At 38.7% G+C, this 16,158-nt stretch overlaps 4 protein-coding genes and 2 long non-coding RNA genes across 10 annotated transcripts in view; 2 read left to right on the plus strand and 4 right to left on the minus strand.

Annotated features, from left to right (window-relative positions):
* Positions 1-11,610, minus strand: part of hoxb3a (homeobox B3a) — a 46,320-nt gene extending 34,710 nt beyond the window's left edge. The window contains exon 1 of the mRNA XM_048560528.2: positions 11,152-11,610. The gene's annotated coding sequence lies outside the window, so the exon portion shown is untranslated. The remainder of the gene's footprint in view (positions 1-11,151) is intronic.
* On the plus strand, positions 158-8,251 carry LOC125466258 (uncharacterized). Its single transcript, XR_007250418.2, has 3 exons — positions 158-266; positions 6,045-6,151; positions 7,551-8,251. It is a non-coding gene; the product is annotated as an uncharacterized LOC125466258 (long non-coding RNA).
* hoxb5a (homeobox B5a) lies at positions 945-3,415 on the minus strand. 2 transcript variants are annotated; one of them, XM_048560546.1, is made up of 2 exons: positions 2,663-3,415; positions 945-1,901 (listed from the first exon to the last, which is right to left on the minus strand). In XM_048560546.1, the coding sequence occupies exons 1-2, from the start codon at positions 3,195-3,197 to the stop codon at positions 1,651-1,653; spliced, it is 786 nt and encodes a 261-aa protein (XP_048416503.1). In that variant the 5' UTR covers positions 3,198-3,415; the 3' UTR covers positions 945-1,650. The 2 variants fall into 2 exon arrangements, with proteins under 2 accessions (XP_048416503.1, XP_048416501.1); XM_048560544.1 differs by having other exon boundaries at positions 945-1,904.
* On the minus strand, positions 4,995-11,145 carry hoxb6a (homeobox B6a). The gene is made up of 2 exons (XM_048560543.2): positions 6,423-11,145; positions 4,995-5,814 (listed from the first exon to the last, which is right to left on the minus strand). The coding sequence occupies exons 1-2, from the start codon at positions 6,979-6,981 to the stop codon at positions 5,555-5,557; spliced, it is 819 nt and encodes a 272-aa protein (XP_048416500.1). The 5' UTR covers positions 6,982-11,145; the 3' UTR covers positions 4,995-5,554.
* On the plus strand, positions 10,937-15,873 carry LOC125466256 (uncharacterized). Of its 4 annotated transcripts, none has more exons than XR_007250417.2 (4): positions 10,937-11,407; positions 12,215-12,374; positions 12,507-12,553; positions 13,667-15,873. It is a non-coding gene; the product is annotated as an uncharacterized LOC125466256 (long non-coding RNA). The 4 variants fall into 4 exon arrangements; XR_007250416.2 differs by having other exon boundaries at positions 10,940-11,581; XR_009442847.1 differs by lacking the exon at positions 10,937-11,407 and adding an exon at positions 11,618-11,812 and having other exon boundaries at positions 12,507-12,579.
* hoxb7a (homeobox B7a) lies at positions 12,985-16,086 on the minus strand. Its single transcript, XM_048560552.1, has 2 exons — positions 15,266-16,086; positions 12,985-13,795 (listed from the first exon to the last, which is right to left on the minus strand). The coding sequence occupies exons 1-2, from the start codon at positions 15,663-15,665 to the stop codon at positions 13,560-13,562; spliced, it is 636 nt and encodes a 211-aa protein (XP_048416509.1). The 5' UTR covers positions 15,666-16,086; the 3' UTR covers positions 12,985-13,559.
* Positions 16,087-16,158: the final 72 nt, after the last annotated feature.

Consider the following 16,158-nt stretch of genomic DNA (forward strand, 5'->3'; position numbering starts at 1 on the left):
TTGTCAACTCCCCAGAACCATAAAACTAACTTTAACGACCCCACGTGACTTTTGAGAGCCAGTAGGGGTATCTGACTGTGGTATGGGCGATTTTTACGATCTAACTTTGAGATAAATACCCAATTCATTTGACATCCCAATGTCATACCGACTTCTTGTATACGTAGTTTGTTGTATTCACAAGGGGAGCATGCACTTTGCAGGATAGACCCTAACATTTCCTGTGTGACTTATCAACTACCGATAAGCACTTGGACGTTATTTTGGTAAGTTGAGTTTAAACTGCATAAGAGTTACCTGTTGCACAAAACTGAAGCCAGATTTACAAAAATAATGCGTGTAGTTTGTTATCTAGACAAACTTCGGAACAACACCTCTTATTACAGTATAAATCTCTGGGGGCACAGCGCAGAAATCAAGTCCGAGACACTTTTTTTTCGAATATACACAAGAAAAGTGAACAGAAAGCCATCCTTTGAAGTATTTAAGAAGAAGCTGGCGGGTTTAGTTAGGTCCAGAAATCACCAAATGCAAAAATGCAAATCACATAAATACCGCCTTTAAACATAAACGAGCAACTCAAAGCCGCGTGTAGCAGTTAGATGTGCTTTAGGATTTAGCATGAATGGTTAACTAAAACAGCCAGGTAAGGTTTCGTTTTAATAATATCTCATAGAATAATTTTTGAAAGGTAAACCCAGAACTAATCAATAGACGCTTATGAAAGTTCCTTCTATGCACTGTTTATATGTCTTTACAAAATGCACTATGTATGGAGTTACGACCAAACACGTAGCAATACTGAAATATATCACTGCTGATAATGTTTAATGTACTAGACACTAACAATAAATATTGACCAGAATTAGTAGAACGCATTTCACCAGGTAATAAGATATCAGTCTGTTTACAGTGAACATATTACACTGCAGAGATTAGGGGTAGTTATGAGAAACTTTTACTTTATTTTGAATTAAGCTACAAACAAATACAAAAAGCTTGGTGGCAACATACTGTAGGAAATGAACATAGCGTCGTTCTCTCCTACAGAAAATATGCCATTCATCACTCTGCCCATTACAGTCTAGCTATAGGCAACATTATAAACTTTTTTGTATTATTTACAACCATTATAACTCACTAAATAATCGTATACAATCATCGCTGATTTCAGAATCTATCCACATGTATTACCAAAGATTAGAATTCTACAAGGTATTTCGACATACATACTTTGCTTAAATTCACTGACAGCATCAAGGACAGTAGCTACAGGAAGGTTGTTATATTTTTGAGGTGATAGAGTAACAGCAAGGATTTTCGAATTTACTCAGCGCATTGGGTGGCTAGGATGGGGTAGAGGAAGATCAAATTGTACAACTTGCGTCAATTATAAATAAGTTATACCATTTACAATCCACAAAAACCATGCTACTTTTTTAAGAGAGCACCAATAATTCACTGACACAGACATATGTAAGATAGTAACAAGCATTTAACAGCGAAAGAACAACACAGGTTAAAAGAAAAACATGTTAGCAATACCACAGAAAAGTTTTATTCATCTTTAATATTTAACAACACGTGGGGAAAAGGTGCCTCGCTGTACAGTACTGGTGCACGGTGTCTGTTATTTTTCTGTTTGATATGTTAGGGTTGAAAGGCGCTTGCTCCGGCCGTCATGCTCATGCTTTTCAGCTTGTTGTCCTTTTTCCATTTCATCCTCCGGTTCTGGAACCAAATCTTGATCTGGCGTTCTGAGAGACATAGAGCATGGGCAATCTCTATTCTCCGCCGTCGGGTTAGATATCTGTTGAAGTGGAACTCTTTTTCCAACTCCAACGTTTGAAAACGAGTATAAGCAGTCCTGGCTCTTTTCCCGTCGGGTCCACCCATACCATCTGCTAATAAATATAGGAAGTTTTTTTTATCCATGCTGAATTATCCATCCCCTTTGAAAATACCATTTTTTAAAAAATACAATTTTATACCTTGAAGTGGAATATTCCCTTCCCTGGGCCTCTCCGGGCACGTATGTCAAAACGAAAGTATATCGTCCCAATTTGAATTGCTATTAATTATCATTTTCCTTTTCATTGTCTGAGCATGTAACCTGTGTCTTGACGGCTGTGCTTCTAATTATCTGCACACACACATACATACACAGACACACACAGACACACACACACACACACACACTCACAGGCACCAGACATGCACTGTTATACACACGTACACACTCATGCCTTTTGAAAAGAATTGTCTGAAATTCCGAGCAGATCCATAGAAAAGGGTCACACAACATTGATTGTCCAGGGTTAGTGCACAGTTCTTTTTGTTATTATGCTGATCGTGCAGTTAAATTCATAGCTTTCAATGCGCTAGTATCATAAATATCATATAATATTTACAACCCATTTGCATCAAACATAAATTTTCATATTTACTTTTTTTTGGTCGAACTGCGTATTATTTTGCATGCACGTTATAAAATTGCTGTTTAACGAGTTAATTTAAATTTGCCGAAAAATTATTAGTTTCTGTAGAGCTGAGAAATACAAATTGTTCGTATTTTGTGTCACTCAGGTTGCACAATAGGACGCCATGAATTACTTGACCACAGAGTAATATTTAGAGTGATAAACAGAAAATGAAAGTGTACCATGGCCAATGTGCAGCTTTCTCATCCAAGGAAATATTTGTGGCTGCTGTTCTGGTGATGTTGCTTGTGTTGGTTCTTGCTGTGCCCTGGGATGATTGTTGTTGTTGGCTGGAGTGCCCTCTTCGGCATCCGAGGATGCTCCGGCTTCGTCCATTTCTGTAAAATTACTTGCTGAACTAGAGGAGGTAGTCGGATCAGATGGGGAACCCTTGACTCCGTGACTGTCTTTGCCGGAACAAGGAAGGGGTTCTGGAGATGAGAGGGTGCAGCTCGCTGCTTGTCTGAACCTGGTTTCTGTAGCTGGAGGATAGCTTCTGGACTTTTCTGTATTAGCCACTCCAAAGTGGTTAGATGAGGCTGAACGGGTGATGCTAAGGTCCATACCATTGTAGTTGTAGCCGTAAGTGCCTGAATGCATGGTGCCTGAATCCCTGTATGGTCCGTTCTCGGAGCTGCTCGTCCCATAATTAAGTAACTGATAATCCGGGCCATTTTGATAGCGACCGGAGAATGAGTTTACAAAGTAAGAGCTCATTTGGGTTTTTTTGGGTTGATTTGTGGTTGTTAGTCGTTATAACCCAGTCCTGCACGATTTATGATATATTAATGAATTATAGAAATGACTGTACTTCGTTCGCTTCTATGTATGCGGCCAAATATGGGGGGTGCGAGACGGAATCACGTGCTTTTGTTGACCAGTCGTAAATTCTCACTGATGACCTCAAGGGGTAATTCATGCTCTATGGTTACAAATAATGACGATCCGAGAATCGTTACGCCATGTGAATGCAAGGTTCCAAATGATGGCCAGGTTTGCAGACTGCGCCACCTACTGGGCTTTGTCTGCGCTACACAAATTAAGGTCATTGCTTATGTATTGACATTGGTATTCTTATTTTAATAATAACACAGCAAAAAAGTTATATCTTAAATTTACCCACCTCAAATCAATACAATGCATTGTTCCAATGCAGTTCGCCACACTAAGAATTCAACATTTGACAATGCATTTGTATAAACATTCAAAAAGGTTAAATATAAAACGGTTATTCAATTATCTTGCAATTGAATTGGAAATCACGTTTTATAGCTATGCTTGGAGTGGAGCAATTTATTTCGTTTTTTTTGACCAGATACATTTAAAAACAATTAACTTTCCATCCTTGACTAGTTAGTTAAATGTACGCATTCATCGACCGACGATTGGTATTGCGATGTAAGCATTATTATTTACTAAATGCTATCCTTCCAATGTGTTTGCGGGACCTAAGTTCGTTTTGAAACGTGATAATTATTGCGACTAAAGCACATTAGATTTCTTTTTGAAAAACCCTTTATCTTCAAATTGCACAGGCTCTTTCAAAGCAAGGAAAAGCCTAATTCTGAGAGAGTTCAAATTTGCACATTGGTGCACTGTTTGGGCTGCGCGGACAGCATGGTTCTTTACTATGTTTTGAAGGAGTTAAGAAAATACACGTTTGAGCTAATTCGTGACACCACTCCTATTTGGTATCAAAATGCGTTAAAAGACCTATGTAACTATTCTGATTAAAAAGCGAAATGAATACTATTTAATCACATTGCGGAGGGTTTTGTATACGCATCTGTCCAGTCTCGTTATACGATCTTTTACAGGATTCGCATTAGCTCTTCAACACAACCCAGCTCCTGAAGGGCTCAGTGAACAATTAGCAGAGTGTACTTCTGCATTTTTGGTCCGCATTGGTGTTTATTTCGAATGATGAAGGATCATTCGATACAAAGAATGAGTTGGGTTTTTTTTGCGGGGACTTTTTTGGCCACGAGATATTTGTGCTCAAACTCCTTCTGTTTTTACACAAATGTGCTTTAATAGGATTGTACCATGACTGGAGAGTGCATTTAGCATGACAGGACGAGTTTTCTTGATTGTGCAACAGAGAATGTAATAATTGGAACCAGGAAAACAGTTGTTAAATACCGCAATGTCCTTCGCTTTCTCTCAGTAATTAAATGGTTGCAAATTTCAAAAAAAGAGTCTATCATTATCCAGTAATGCTTTTCTAACCTACCCTGTTTTTAAGAAGCGGGCAGTAAACAGATTACTGGAATGTATTTTGAATTTGAGGGAAATCATAGAGATAAATCAATTATCAGACATTCAATGAGGTCTGTCAGTTTTTGTTTTGTGATATATTACAATCTAGACTAAAATAAGCTGTGAGTAGCGAAATGGAGAATGTAGAGTTTATTCCACGTCTCCCTGACAGATTATCACTGGTTTCCATGCACATCAGGATTCTTAAATCGAAAAACACACATTTTTAGGAAAAAAAACTTTTATTGTCATTCCAGATAAGGACGCTCGGCCTTTGAAATATATGACGCATGCTACAATCACATTAATTTTAAAAGAAACGCAAATAAAAAAATAACCTCTTACTCAATTCTTAAGACGTTTGCTTTTATTTTCCTCTCTCCGTTACGAAAACAAACCAAAATACAATATTAAAACCTCATTGTGTAATTTACTCACGCACGCACACTCATTTCCACACACGCACGCATACATAAAATAAATCAAAAATAGTTGTTCACAGTGCACAAAAACATACACTATCTTTAAACTAGAGAGCTGAGACGAACGTCAAAAAATCACAATATTGCAACAGCTCAATTGAGATACAGAATTAATGGAATGCTAATGTTTTAAAACTATTGACACCAATGTGAAACATTGCCTGCTTGGCTAAACCATAGGAATGCATAACTTTATAATAAATCTCACAACAAATACAGAAATATACAACTCCACTGGTGCGCAACAGCAAACAAATTGTAAACTTCGATTTTTTTTTATTTTCAATTAAAGAACTGCACAGCGTTCTCTTCCTTTTCTGTATCTTGTTATTTTCACTCTGTCGATTTTTCTTCTGTTTCTTCTCCGCTTAATTGCGAGGAGCCCAGCAATTTGTTCTCTTTTTTCCATTTCATTCGCCTGTTCTGAAACCAAATTTTGATCTGGCGTTCTGTGAGGCAAAGTGCGTGTGCAATCTCTATCCGGCGTCTTCTGGTCAAGTAGCGGTTAAAGTGGAATTCCTTTTCCAGCTCTAGAGTTTGATATCTAGTGTAGGTTTGCCGCCCGCGCCGTCCGTTTGGGTTAAAAGCTGAGGCTTCAGAGGACAAGTAAAGGAAGATGGGCAGATAGCGAGACAGACAGAGAGGGGAGATAAAACAAAGCAGTCGGTTATTGCATGTCTGTTGAAATAGTACTGAAGCATTTAAATAACAAATGGACTACGTTGATTATACAGGACGTTATATGTTAAACTATAAGTTTCAAAATAAACTGTTTGATGAGCACTTTCGATTTTGAAGCACTAAATAACGATCTCTACTCTAGGCATGCTTACACTCCGTTCGATTAGGGCTTTAGAACCGGTGGGCCCATTGACTGTGCAGTAAAATCTTCAATATAAGGAAAACAACTGATCATTCTTCATATTTAAGGTCAGCGTTACATTTTATATGCACATTCTTCTATATCAGACGTTGTGCTTTAATAATTTATTCGGTGTCTTAAAATTTGCAGCAGTTCACAATTTCATGTGAACTGTATTAAAGTCTTTTGAAATCATTAAACGTTTAATTCTACTTTCCAAGAAATTAGTTAAAGGGCTAAAAATGCTAATCACTTTCTTGCTAAGTTCAAAATCAACATGCGTTAAAGTTTGTTTCTCTTCAAATATGTAAGGGAAAAAAGTACAAAGGGCAAACTTACCACCACTGGAGTTCATTCTTTGCATCCAAGGGTACACTGGGAGCGAACTCTTCTGATCATCCACCTCTCCATATAAAATTCTGTTTTGTGCACACTCGAATTTGCGCTGTTCCGCGTTAAAATGTGTTGCATCTTCCATTGAGTGATATTTGGAGCTGGTGGAGGAAGCGCCGCATGAAGGGTCTTTTTCCCGGTAAAAACTGGGGGCACCATAATCACAGGGTGTCCGATTGCACGCATACGCTCCGTTGGCTTGTTGGTAGTAGGAGGGTGACGGGTAGCTTTTATCCTGCATGCTTGTAGCCCCATATGTGGCGGAGTAATGTCTTAAAGGGTCGTAACTGGATGAATATAGCGGAATCTGCCCAAGGAAGGACTCTTGTCCACTAGCAAAAGTGGACGGGAAAGTGGAGTTCACAAAATACGAACTCATTTGTTGGCTGTGCTCTGTTATGATTTGTTGTGTATTAGTCCAAGTGCCTGTGCTATTAGCAGTTAGCGAGATGGGTTTGATTCGGGATGGCCAAGTGCCAGAAAGGACAGCAGGAAATATAACCATCTGATCATCGACTGACCAATGGCAATACTGTTTGATAGGAAAATAGTACCCATGAGGGACTTATCCATGAATCAGAGAGGCTAGCAGAAACCGGCACATGTGATGGGAAAAAATCCCAAACATAGAGAGAGAGACATAAACACGCATAATCTTTAGATTCATTGTGTACTGAAATGAATAAAATGTGCAAGAATGTTTAAATTAACGCATCTGTGCACTGATAAGACAGCGAAATAACTTCGCCATTCAAACTAAACAAACAAGCAAAATACAACGTCGTCCATTGTCCTTGTATTCAGATAATTCACTAAACACTTATTAACTCATTTTTATTGCTTTCTCCCTTTAAATCGGAGCGCGGTTTTATGCTTCTTAATGGTCTGTCTTGGATTGTGGCTGTATAATTCAAGCTGCATTCAAGATGTTTCCATTAATATTTCCAACTCTGAGCGTTAGTTGCCACACGATTTCGTTCGCATATTTCGATGGATGTATAAAAATTTCTCGGTGGCTTGTATATTATGCAACTCCAGAATTCCTGATGGCTGTTTGTTGTGCTTCTGTTGCAGTTCACTCTGTATAAGAATGTGATTCGGCGAATGCGGTTTAATTTTGAGGCACGAACAGGGGATCTCAATACAAACTTTTAATCTTTAATTGAAACCACAAACCGAACGGAAGAAACTTTCCAAAATGAAAAGACAACTAAATCAAATCCCTGAAAAGGCACCAGCGGAGTAGGTCACAAAACAAGCGCCACGATGAATGTACAACTATAGTTGTACTCTTTCAAAGTTTCCGGAAAAAAAAAGTATGTGAAGGGTAATTTCGTGTAAAACTGCCATAAAGACAAACTCAGAGCGTACAGAAAATGGTTTGAAAAGAGTTAAAACCCCAAATGTTAGACAGTTGCGCCTTTTAAAGTGAGACCGTAGCTGCGACCAAGGACAACAAGACGGGATTTTGTCTGACGAAAGTATGGGGATATGTAAATATGTTCTATTTAGCTGATTGAGTGCACCATTTACAGACTAATCCCATGTATTTAAACAAGTGCGGACGAATATTTCTGAAGGTCAGTTGCGTTAAGTGCTTAATAGATAACTGGGCGATATTGAGGACTACGCACAGCCTGCAAGCGTTCACATAACTAGTTTGGTGCACACACGTCAGATATCATTGAAAGTTGGTGTTCCGTCTTCTGTATGTGATATTTTACTGTACTCTTACATCATGCCTTATTGAAATAAAATAGTTGCGTTGTAATATTTATACTCGTAACGTTTATTTGTTCAAATCTCAGTTCTCTTATCCGTGTCTCCTAGATTTATTTGCAAATGTCATCATTTTAAAAATATGACGACACAGAACAGGCTGCATCCGACTGTCTACCAAACGATTTCTGTCTAAAACAAAATTAGTTTTGATTTTTTTTTACTTTAGACAAAAACTCACAAATAGATTTCAAGTAGACGTAATTTTTTTCGTGTATAATCTGAAATGCTACAAGTGTCAGAGAGTTTATGTTGGACATTAAGGATTTATTTTTAGCAGTTCCTCTGGAAGGCACCACTTCCTGGTTTCAAACATCTGTTTCAAGGAATCATAAGCTGAGTGGTAAGAAATTAAAGAAAACCTTATTGCTAAAGACCACTTCATTTTAAGAAGCAGGTCGTTTTCTTGCTAAGAAACATGATGGGTTGAATATGGTGAGAAAGAAGAATTCAATACGAGGTGATAAAGCTTTTTTTTCCCACCTGGCAAATTCCTTGTATGAAATTCTTTGAAGAAATGGCCGTTACTAGATTCAGACCTAATGGCTCCATCTCACATCTCGAGCTAAGATATTTACTTTGCGTTTTATTTCTAAAGAAGTGTCATCAATGTCCTAATTTTTATGAAAGCTTTGAACAGTGATAAGAGTCTGCATATACACTGCAACTTTAAAAATGACTTTCATATTCGGAGACAACTGCTTTAAACCAGTCACAATCTGATGTCAAATCTTCTATATTTTCACTTCCAGGCACTAAAATCTCCAAGTATACATGTCTACGTAACTGTAAGTTGGTTTGGTTTCATCAGTTTTATTCTTAAAATAACTGATACTGTAAAATTTGATTGCCTTCATCGTTGCAAGTTATCAGGGTGATTTAAAAGCAGTGTAAGTTTTGTTGCATTTATTAACAAATGCATTCAAAACTAAGTTCAGAATAAGTAGGCAGGACACATATTGCAATGTTGAGACTTGTTCTGGAGCTCAATTATTCAACGTTGCGTTTCCAAATTTTATCGTAGCTGCTATTGAAGATGTGAATGCTTTCATCGAATTGTAAGTCTTTTTTTTGGATGAGATACTTTTTCAAAAGCAAACTTGGCATTTGCTCGTTTCAACGAGCATTTTACGGCTTAAGTCTTCGGTATTCCTTCCATCCCGGCTATGTTGCCTTTTACTGTGAGCGAGGTCACTATTTACTTTCCGTGTCAATTTCAACATCTCTTTGTCATGAAGGGAATATAAAATACCCTTTGAAAGTGTGGGAAGGTAAAATTAAAGGGGCTGGTAGCAGTACTGTGTTTCTTGTTTATTGTTTATGAGCCGGGACATTAAAGGCAGAAATTCGTTTACAACCGCTGTGTTTACGCAGCGAAGGAGGAGTCTAGCACATAAGAAGACTGGTTTGCAGTGTTGCTATCTGTCCAGGGATGTATAGCAAATTTGGGCCTTGTTCACAATTTGCTGCTAAGCCGATAGAGACAAGAATTTATTCCAAAGAGATCTGTTTACACGAGAGTTTTACAAATCTCAACTGCGGATTAACGTTGACACAAAATTCGATTTAGTCAATAACCTTTCATCTAAAGCCGTTCTCTTTAATACCCATTGGCTGCTATTAAGGTAAAACGTTTGTGAGGAAAGACTATGCCGATTACAATGCATTTACACACTGGCAAATCACCACGTAAAGATTACAGTGAACTGCATCTTTTGCGTATACTAGTTTCATGGTTTCCTTTTTTAAAGGGAGCAACCAAAAACAATAAAACCACAAGCATACAGTTTCATTCTAGTTAGTACAATTATTGCATTGAGTCACAGAAGTAAAGCGAAAGCAAATTTGTAACTTCCTAGACACCAATAATGATAACCACTGCTAATTTATTCAGTTGTTTATAAACATGTATATTACCCGCAATCGCCCCCCCCCCCACCACATGCACATGCACACAGGCGCGCGCGCGCACACACACACAAATTGCATGTATACAACATAGGTACTCATTCACACAGCTTAGATCGTTTGCAAAATTTGCAGATAACAGAGTGCATCTCTTTTGCTCCCTATTTCCTCGGCGGAATGGAACGCAGGGTGGCAGCAGAGAGCAACAAATCCTGTTTCCCTGCCCCCAGCAAAAACTGTGATAGATTTACATTATATCAATGCAGAACTACTGGGCCTCTTGGTTGCTAAACATTCTAAACCACGGTCATCTAAACGCCATCTTATATTATATCATCAGACTGTTACCCATTAACTGTGTAAGCTGAAACCTTAATGCTCCCCAACAGAAAAAAGAAGCCGTCGCACATCATAAACGTTTGAATTTGTAACTCCAGAAGCAAGTAGTTGACTGAGAACAAATTATTAACAATCGTGAAGCACAATTGGGGGAAGTATTATTATTACAGCATAGCTGCAATACGTCAGTGCGTTAGTCTTAGTGACACTGCCCGTCCTAATTGCTGTTCTTGATTTTAAAAAAATGTTCACGTAATGAGCGACGCTCGAGAAAAGATTCACAATCACCGAAGCTCGTTTAGCCTTACTACTTAGCAAAACTCATGCTCGACCACAATTAAAAATCTTGTCAACACGCCACCGCGACACTGGATACCAGGTTTTCTAACTATGTAACAGAGATCTGAAATAGAATCGCTTGCCATCAATTCCCAAACTTGCGGTCTTCCGGTTAAATTAAGGAAATAACTTTCACATTATTCAAATTGAAGCCTCTGAGCACGAACTTATTGTCATTAAAATGCAGCTAAATATTTTCTAACTGAAGTCAACAAGTCTCCATTTTCTCACCATTCGCTGAAATTCTGCACGGTCATTTGTTACAATTGTTGAAAAATCCAATAATGAATATATGCAATATTCATCTTACCTTTGCAACAGCATCTGTGGTTTTGCTTGGATCATCGCTCGCTCAATTTGGAAATAGCGCGATTTGTTATTTCGCGAGCAATATTGTCCCAAACTGATAGCCGTCGGTTAACCCGCGGCCGCAGACTAGCTGGGTTATGCATCAGTCATTTACACGGAAATCGGAATTCGAGCCTCTTTGAAAAATGATATCATCCACATCACTGAGATTTGCGCCACTCCATCCATTGCTGAAATTCCCAATCGACAGACAAGTGGTAGATTACAAAAAAAGTCTTGTTTACTTTGTGTGCGTGTGTGTGTGCGTGTGTATGTGTGTGTGTGTGTGTGTGAGCATATAACGATGTATGTGTTTGCACCTCCAATAGTAACTATCAAAGTTTCAAAAAAAACCGATAGAAGCCCCGAGGAGGACACAGGACCGACCCAAGGTACGGTGGCCAAAAGAATACTGCAATATACTCACATGGGAAATCATAAAAAGTTCATGTTCACGGTTGCTATCCACATGACCGGCAGCGGCCAATCGAAGGACCGATCCACTCATAAAGTTCTATCACAAAGTTGTAAATTTTCATAAAACAACAAGGAATTTATTGCATTTCTTCATGACTAGCAACAACAGGCCCCCTCGCCGCCATGTTGTGTGCCAATGAAAAATGGTAAAAAGAATATTTTCTAAAATGTTTTCTTACATAATGGCACTGCTTTGCCTGGGTTACATTCTCTTTTATTCTATTCCACATTATATTGACCTTGTTCCCTGTTTGCTTCCCATGTTCGCCGCAGCCTTTCTAAAGAAAGATAAGTGGCTGCAGGAACTAGAAAAAAAACGCTTTTGCGAAAATTGTCTTTTTTTGACTTTTTCCTTTGTTCGTGCACTTGAGGTGAAATCAACAGAAAATTACAGTGTTAAAATGGCAACTTAGCTTCTCATAAGGAAACAAAATGGTCCGTTAAACGAAATTTAACTGGGTTTGCCTTGAAAGCCCATTTTCTCTGTTCGCAAATTACCTTCCCCAACTTAAATTTTAATTCGTATTATTCGTGTTTTTATTTTTTAGGGGGTCAAAATTGGATCGTTATTGCAGTAGCATAGCGACTTTCTTGCTCAAATCAGGAAGATTCCCTCGTCCTGTACACCATAAAATGAAGAGGACAAGAGCGAGTATAAAAAGACGTAAATCTCTTCTGCGTAAATGGCTGGACTTACATCCACTATCTGTATGGCGCAATGCGTGTAAATTTTTCTTTAAAAATTAGATATTTAAATGGCAGAAGTAGTGAATTGATATATAACAATTACACTCGTGAATGAATCAAAATTACACTAACTGTTCCATTTTGTTTTCTAAGGGTGTTAGAAGAATATTTACCCTTCTTTCCGACAAAAAACTTCATTGGTGAGAAACACTTAGATACGCAAAGGGTATTTAACTTACAATATAATTGTTAATTCGTGGTATAAGAATAATTCCAAATTTGGTGAAATGTTTTGCCTTCTTTCCCCACGCCGAAACCAGCTAAGTTCTCTTGATACGGTGTTATAGCTTTATTTAGCCAGAGGAGGGTTTATATTCCATGAAAACGTCCCGTTGCCATTGTTGCGCGTAATGTTGAATCAGGGAAATCTAGATTTTAAGGATTGGAGACGCACAGACTGGAGCGCAAAACTCGGAGTATGCCGGACAGAAAATCTTCCTTTGACCGAATTGGTCTTTATTCATAAACCCAGACTCGAAATTGTGTTGTTTCGTTGAGAATTAGATTATGATTCCTTCTGGTTTGTGTGTATTTTGTGGCAGAAAATATCGACTTTGACAGAGAAAACCAATAACGAAAAACATTCTAGTTTTATTTCACAGAACAGTTTACATCCTTCATAGCTAAAGCGCGAAATCTCAACTGAGCAAACGTAATGGTCCATATTTAAATATCAAAAAAATGTACAGTTGAGTTACACTCAATACTTCCACCAGAACACCATTTTATATATTTAACTGTAACAGGAGTTTATACGAACACAATCATCTGTACACAGGTTGTGACTACACAAGACTCCTTTTGGAAACTATTCTTAATGACAAGAAATTACATCAATACAGTAACAAATATAAAGTCACTGACATTGTTTTCCTTTAAATACACCAGATAAAACAATGCTAATTACAATAACGACAATTCATCACATCAAAAAAGCTAACGCACAGATCTATATATACTGTACTTGTACAATATAGATTTGGGTTATTCCCCTCTAATCTGTACAAAACAAACTACAAGTAAAACTGTTACAGATTTAGGTAGTATTCTGTTTCAGTGTTAAGAAATGAGGAACAAATCGTTCCACTTGTTTAAAAAAGTCTTTTAATTTTATCCCTCGTGTTGAGTTTTTAAAAGTTTTTGTTTTCATTCTTCTTGCTTTTCGTCGCCTGCATCAGGTGGACTGGTCGCTTTACTTTCCTTCTTCCATTTCATCCTCCTGTTCTGAAACCAGATTTTGATTTGCCTTTCAGTCAGGCAGAGAGCGTGTGCGATCTCGATGCGTCTCCGTCTAGTGAGGTAGCGGTTGAAGTGAAACTCCTTTTCCAGCTCCAGGGTCTGATACCGAGTGTAAGTCTGACGTCCCCTCTTCCTGTCTGAAGCTGCACCATGATCAAGGAGCGGAATCGAAACAAACGGCGAAACAGTGAGGAAGAAAATGAAATTACCAACAATGCAGGAACAGCATTCTAGCTAAACAGTCGGCATTGCTATTTCCTGTACTCTACTTCTGCCACTAATTTCAGCGTAGTGTCCCGAATATTCTCCGTGACAGATACAATAAATTACTGTCGGAAACTAACTGATTACAATCAATGTAAAGTTTGTAATAATGCTTTATAAAGTAGACGGCGATGACTCTATATAGGGAAGTATTTAAACTGTTTACACGGCACTTACAGGTCTGAGACAACTGTCATGTTATGAAACTCAGAAGCATGTTGACTTTAATTTTTTTATTCAACAATTATTTAAAACAAGGAAGCATGTATCAGCTTAACAGCTATAATCTATTGATGGATGATCATTGTCCTACATCCTTACCGCACTCTGCATATGGTGAATTAATATTATGTAACTTAAAATTGACAGGTAGTTATGAAATGGATACTGTTATTTGTTTTAAAGCACAATACAGTGGTACATTTTGTCTGAATGGTCCTGCAAGAAAGCACCAATCTCCAAACTCGGCAAAGATTCCCGAACTTTGCACTTCACCAAACATTCGGAAGAAAAGGAGACCAGTGCGGAATAGGCACTGGAAAAAGCCTCTCGCTTGTTTGGTGGAAGATAACTGTTTAAATAGGAGAACGGAGCTCCCTCCTCTTCCCCTGCCCCAAACCACCCCTCTTTCACACCATTACCGCTGCCGTATCGTATGTATTGCATAACCACAAACTGCCGCATTGGTTTGACTGGGCCAACACAACGGTAGGCTGTACATTTAAGTAATTCCCATTGAACAGAAATATCCTGATAAATTTTTAATGCTAGTTTTTGCACTTTTTGTAGCCTCCATTTGTCATCTTCTTACCATCCTTGATCTATTCCGCTTCAATCAACACAAGCAATTCCCCCAACCCACCCCAGTTCTCTCCACCACCAAACCTCCCTCCCTTTGCAGCCGCTTCCATAATACAAAAAGCGTACCGCAACTTCTAAAGACAGAGGGGATCTTTGAGTAGCAGAGGACTTGCAATTAATAGGAATGAACAGAAAAAGAGGGCGATTTAGATCTCATGGGATCCTTCGGATACAATATTGCTTTTGATGGAATTAAGAGTTGGCGAAAATGTAAGGGAACGGTTTTTTTTTGACGTGTCGGACTGAGTTGTCCCACAACATAAAGTGCAGATCCTTATTTGAGGTTTTATTTTCAGATAGATTTGGCAATTTGTCACATGGAGCTAATAATATATATTATAGTCAGCGATTTGATTGATTCTGGGTGTGAGTGCATTGCATTTTATACCCCTGTTTCGTGAACGTCACAAATGAACACGACATCCTAATGCAATAAAGCAATTGACGGTCCCTCTAAGAGAACGCATTTTATGTGACTTTTCACATACCTGAGCTCTTCATCCAAGGATAGATCCGGAAGTTCTCGGACTGGGGGTCTGTCTCTCTTTGCTCCGACTTGCTGCAACTCTGCTTGCAGGAGTCCCCTGCGCCACACATCAGTGAGGAGAGGTTATGATCAAATGAAGAACAGTGCATGTTAAAGGAGTTCGCGTTGAGGCCATAAGGAGACGTGTACATGGTCGGGGACTGGTGGTGCAGGCTGTTAGCTGTGCTGTACAAACCCGGTACAGTGGCTGCGTAAGAAGCCGACCCAGAGCCATAGCCCGACCGCTGGGAGTTTGAGGCAAAGGCGCAAGAAGTTGGTTCCGAAAAAACCCCCGATGGAAAAACAGAAGTTCCAGCTGTATATTTCGAAAATAAAGCATTCGCATAATACAATGAACTCATAATTTGGCTGGTGATTTGTAGGCCGGGACGTTTCAGTGTCGGTTTTACGAGGTACGGTGATATATTACGGAATTAGAGTCCAGATTTACACCAAAAGAACCCCCTTTTTCCTCCCGATGCACGTGATATCGGCACGTGATATGGCGGGCCAATGAGAATCGGGCTACCCGCGGCTTCTTTGGATGATAAAAAAATTCTCTAATCAAAAGAAAAATTCCTGCATCCAAGTCATAATATGTCTACCTTCAAATACAAGGTGAATAGGAGATTATGGGCTTGGCCGATCGATCCTTTAGATGGGAATTTAAATAAATCAATTCGCTTTCTGTCGCTTGCATTCAGCTTCCAGTGGAAACGCATTTGTCAAAACAGCTTTCTTTCGGTTCGCTTGCGCTGTAACATCGCGCACTGAGTCCCAATAATCGATATGTACCTTAATGTGGCTCACTGGCCAGAGGAGAGCCCGGGGACGTGTCCTTCCAAAACTACACTG

The sequence above is a fragment of the Stegostoma tigrinum genome, chromosome 31 (assembly GCF_030684315.1).
Source record: "Stegostoma tigrinum isolate sSteTig4 chromosome 31, sSteTig4.hap1, whole genome shotgun sequence".
In the NCBI taxonomy this organism is placed as follows: Eukaryota; Metazoa; Chordata; class Chondrichthyes; order Orectolobiformes; family Stegostomatidae; genus Stegostoma; species Stegostoma tigrinum.

Coding starts and splice junctions, on each gene's coding strand:
- hoxb5a (XM_048560544.1), bottom strand. CDS start 3,197: ATGAGCTCTTACTTTGTAAACTCATTCTCCGGTCGCTATCAAAATGGC. Junction 1,905..2,662: donor AAAGCTGCACATTGGCCATG/GTACACTTTCAT, acceptor TATATTTATTAG/CAGATGGTATGGGTGGACCC.
- hoxb6a (XM_048560543.2), bottom strand. CDS start 6,981: ATGGTTATATTTCCTGCTGTCCTTTCTGGCACTTGGCCATCCCGAATC. Junction 5,815..6,422: donor AAGAATGAACTCCAGTGGTG/GTAAGTTTGCCC, acceptor TGTCCTCTGAAG/CCTCAGCTTTTAACCCAAAC.
- hoxb7a (XM_048560552.1), bottom strand. CDS start 15,665: ATGAGTTCATTGTATTATGCGAATGCTTTATTTTCGAAATATACAGCT. Junction 13,796..15,265: donor TCCTTGGATGAAGAGCTCAG/GTATGTGAAAAG, acceptor ATCATGGTGCAG/CTTCAGACAGGAAGAGGGGA.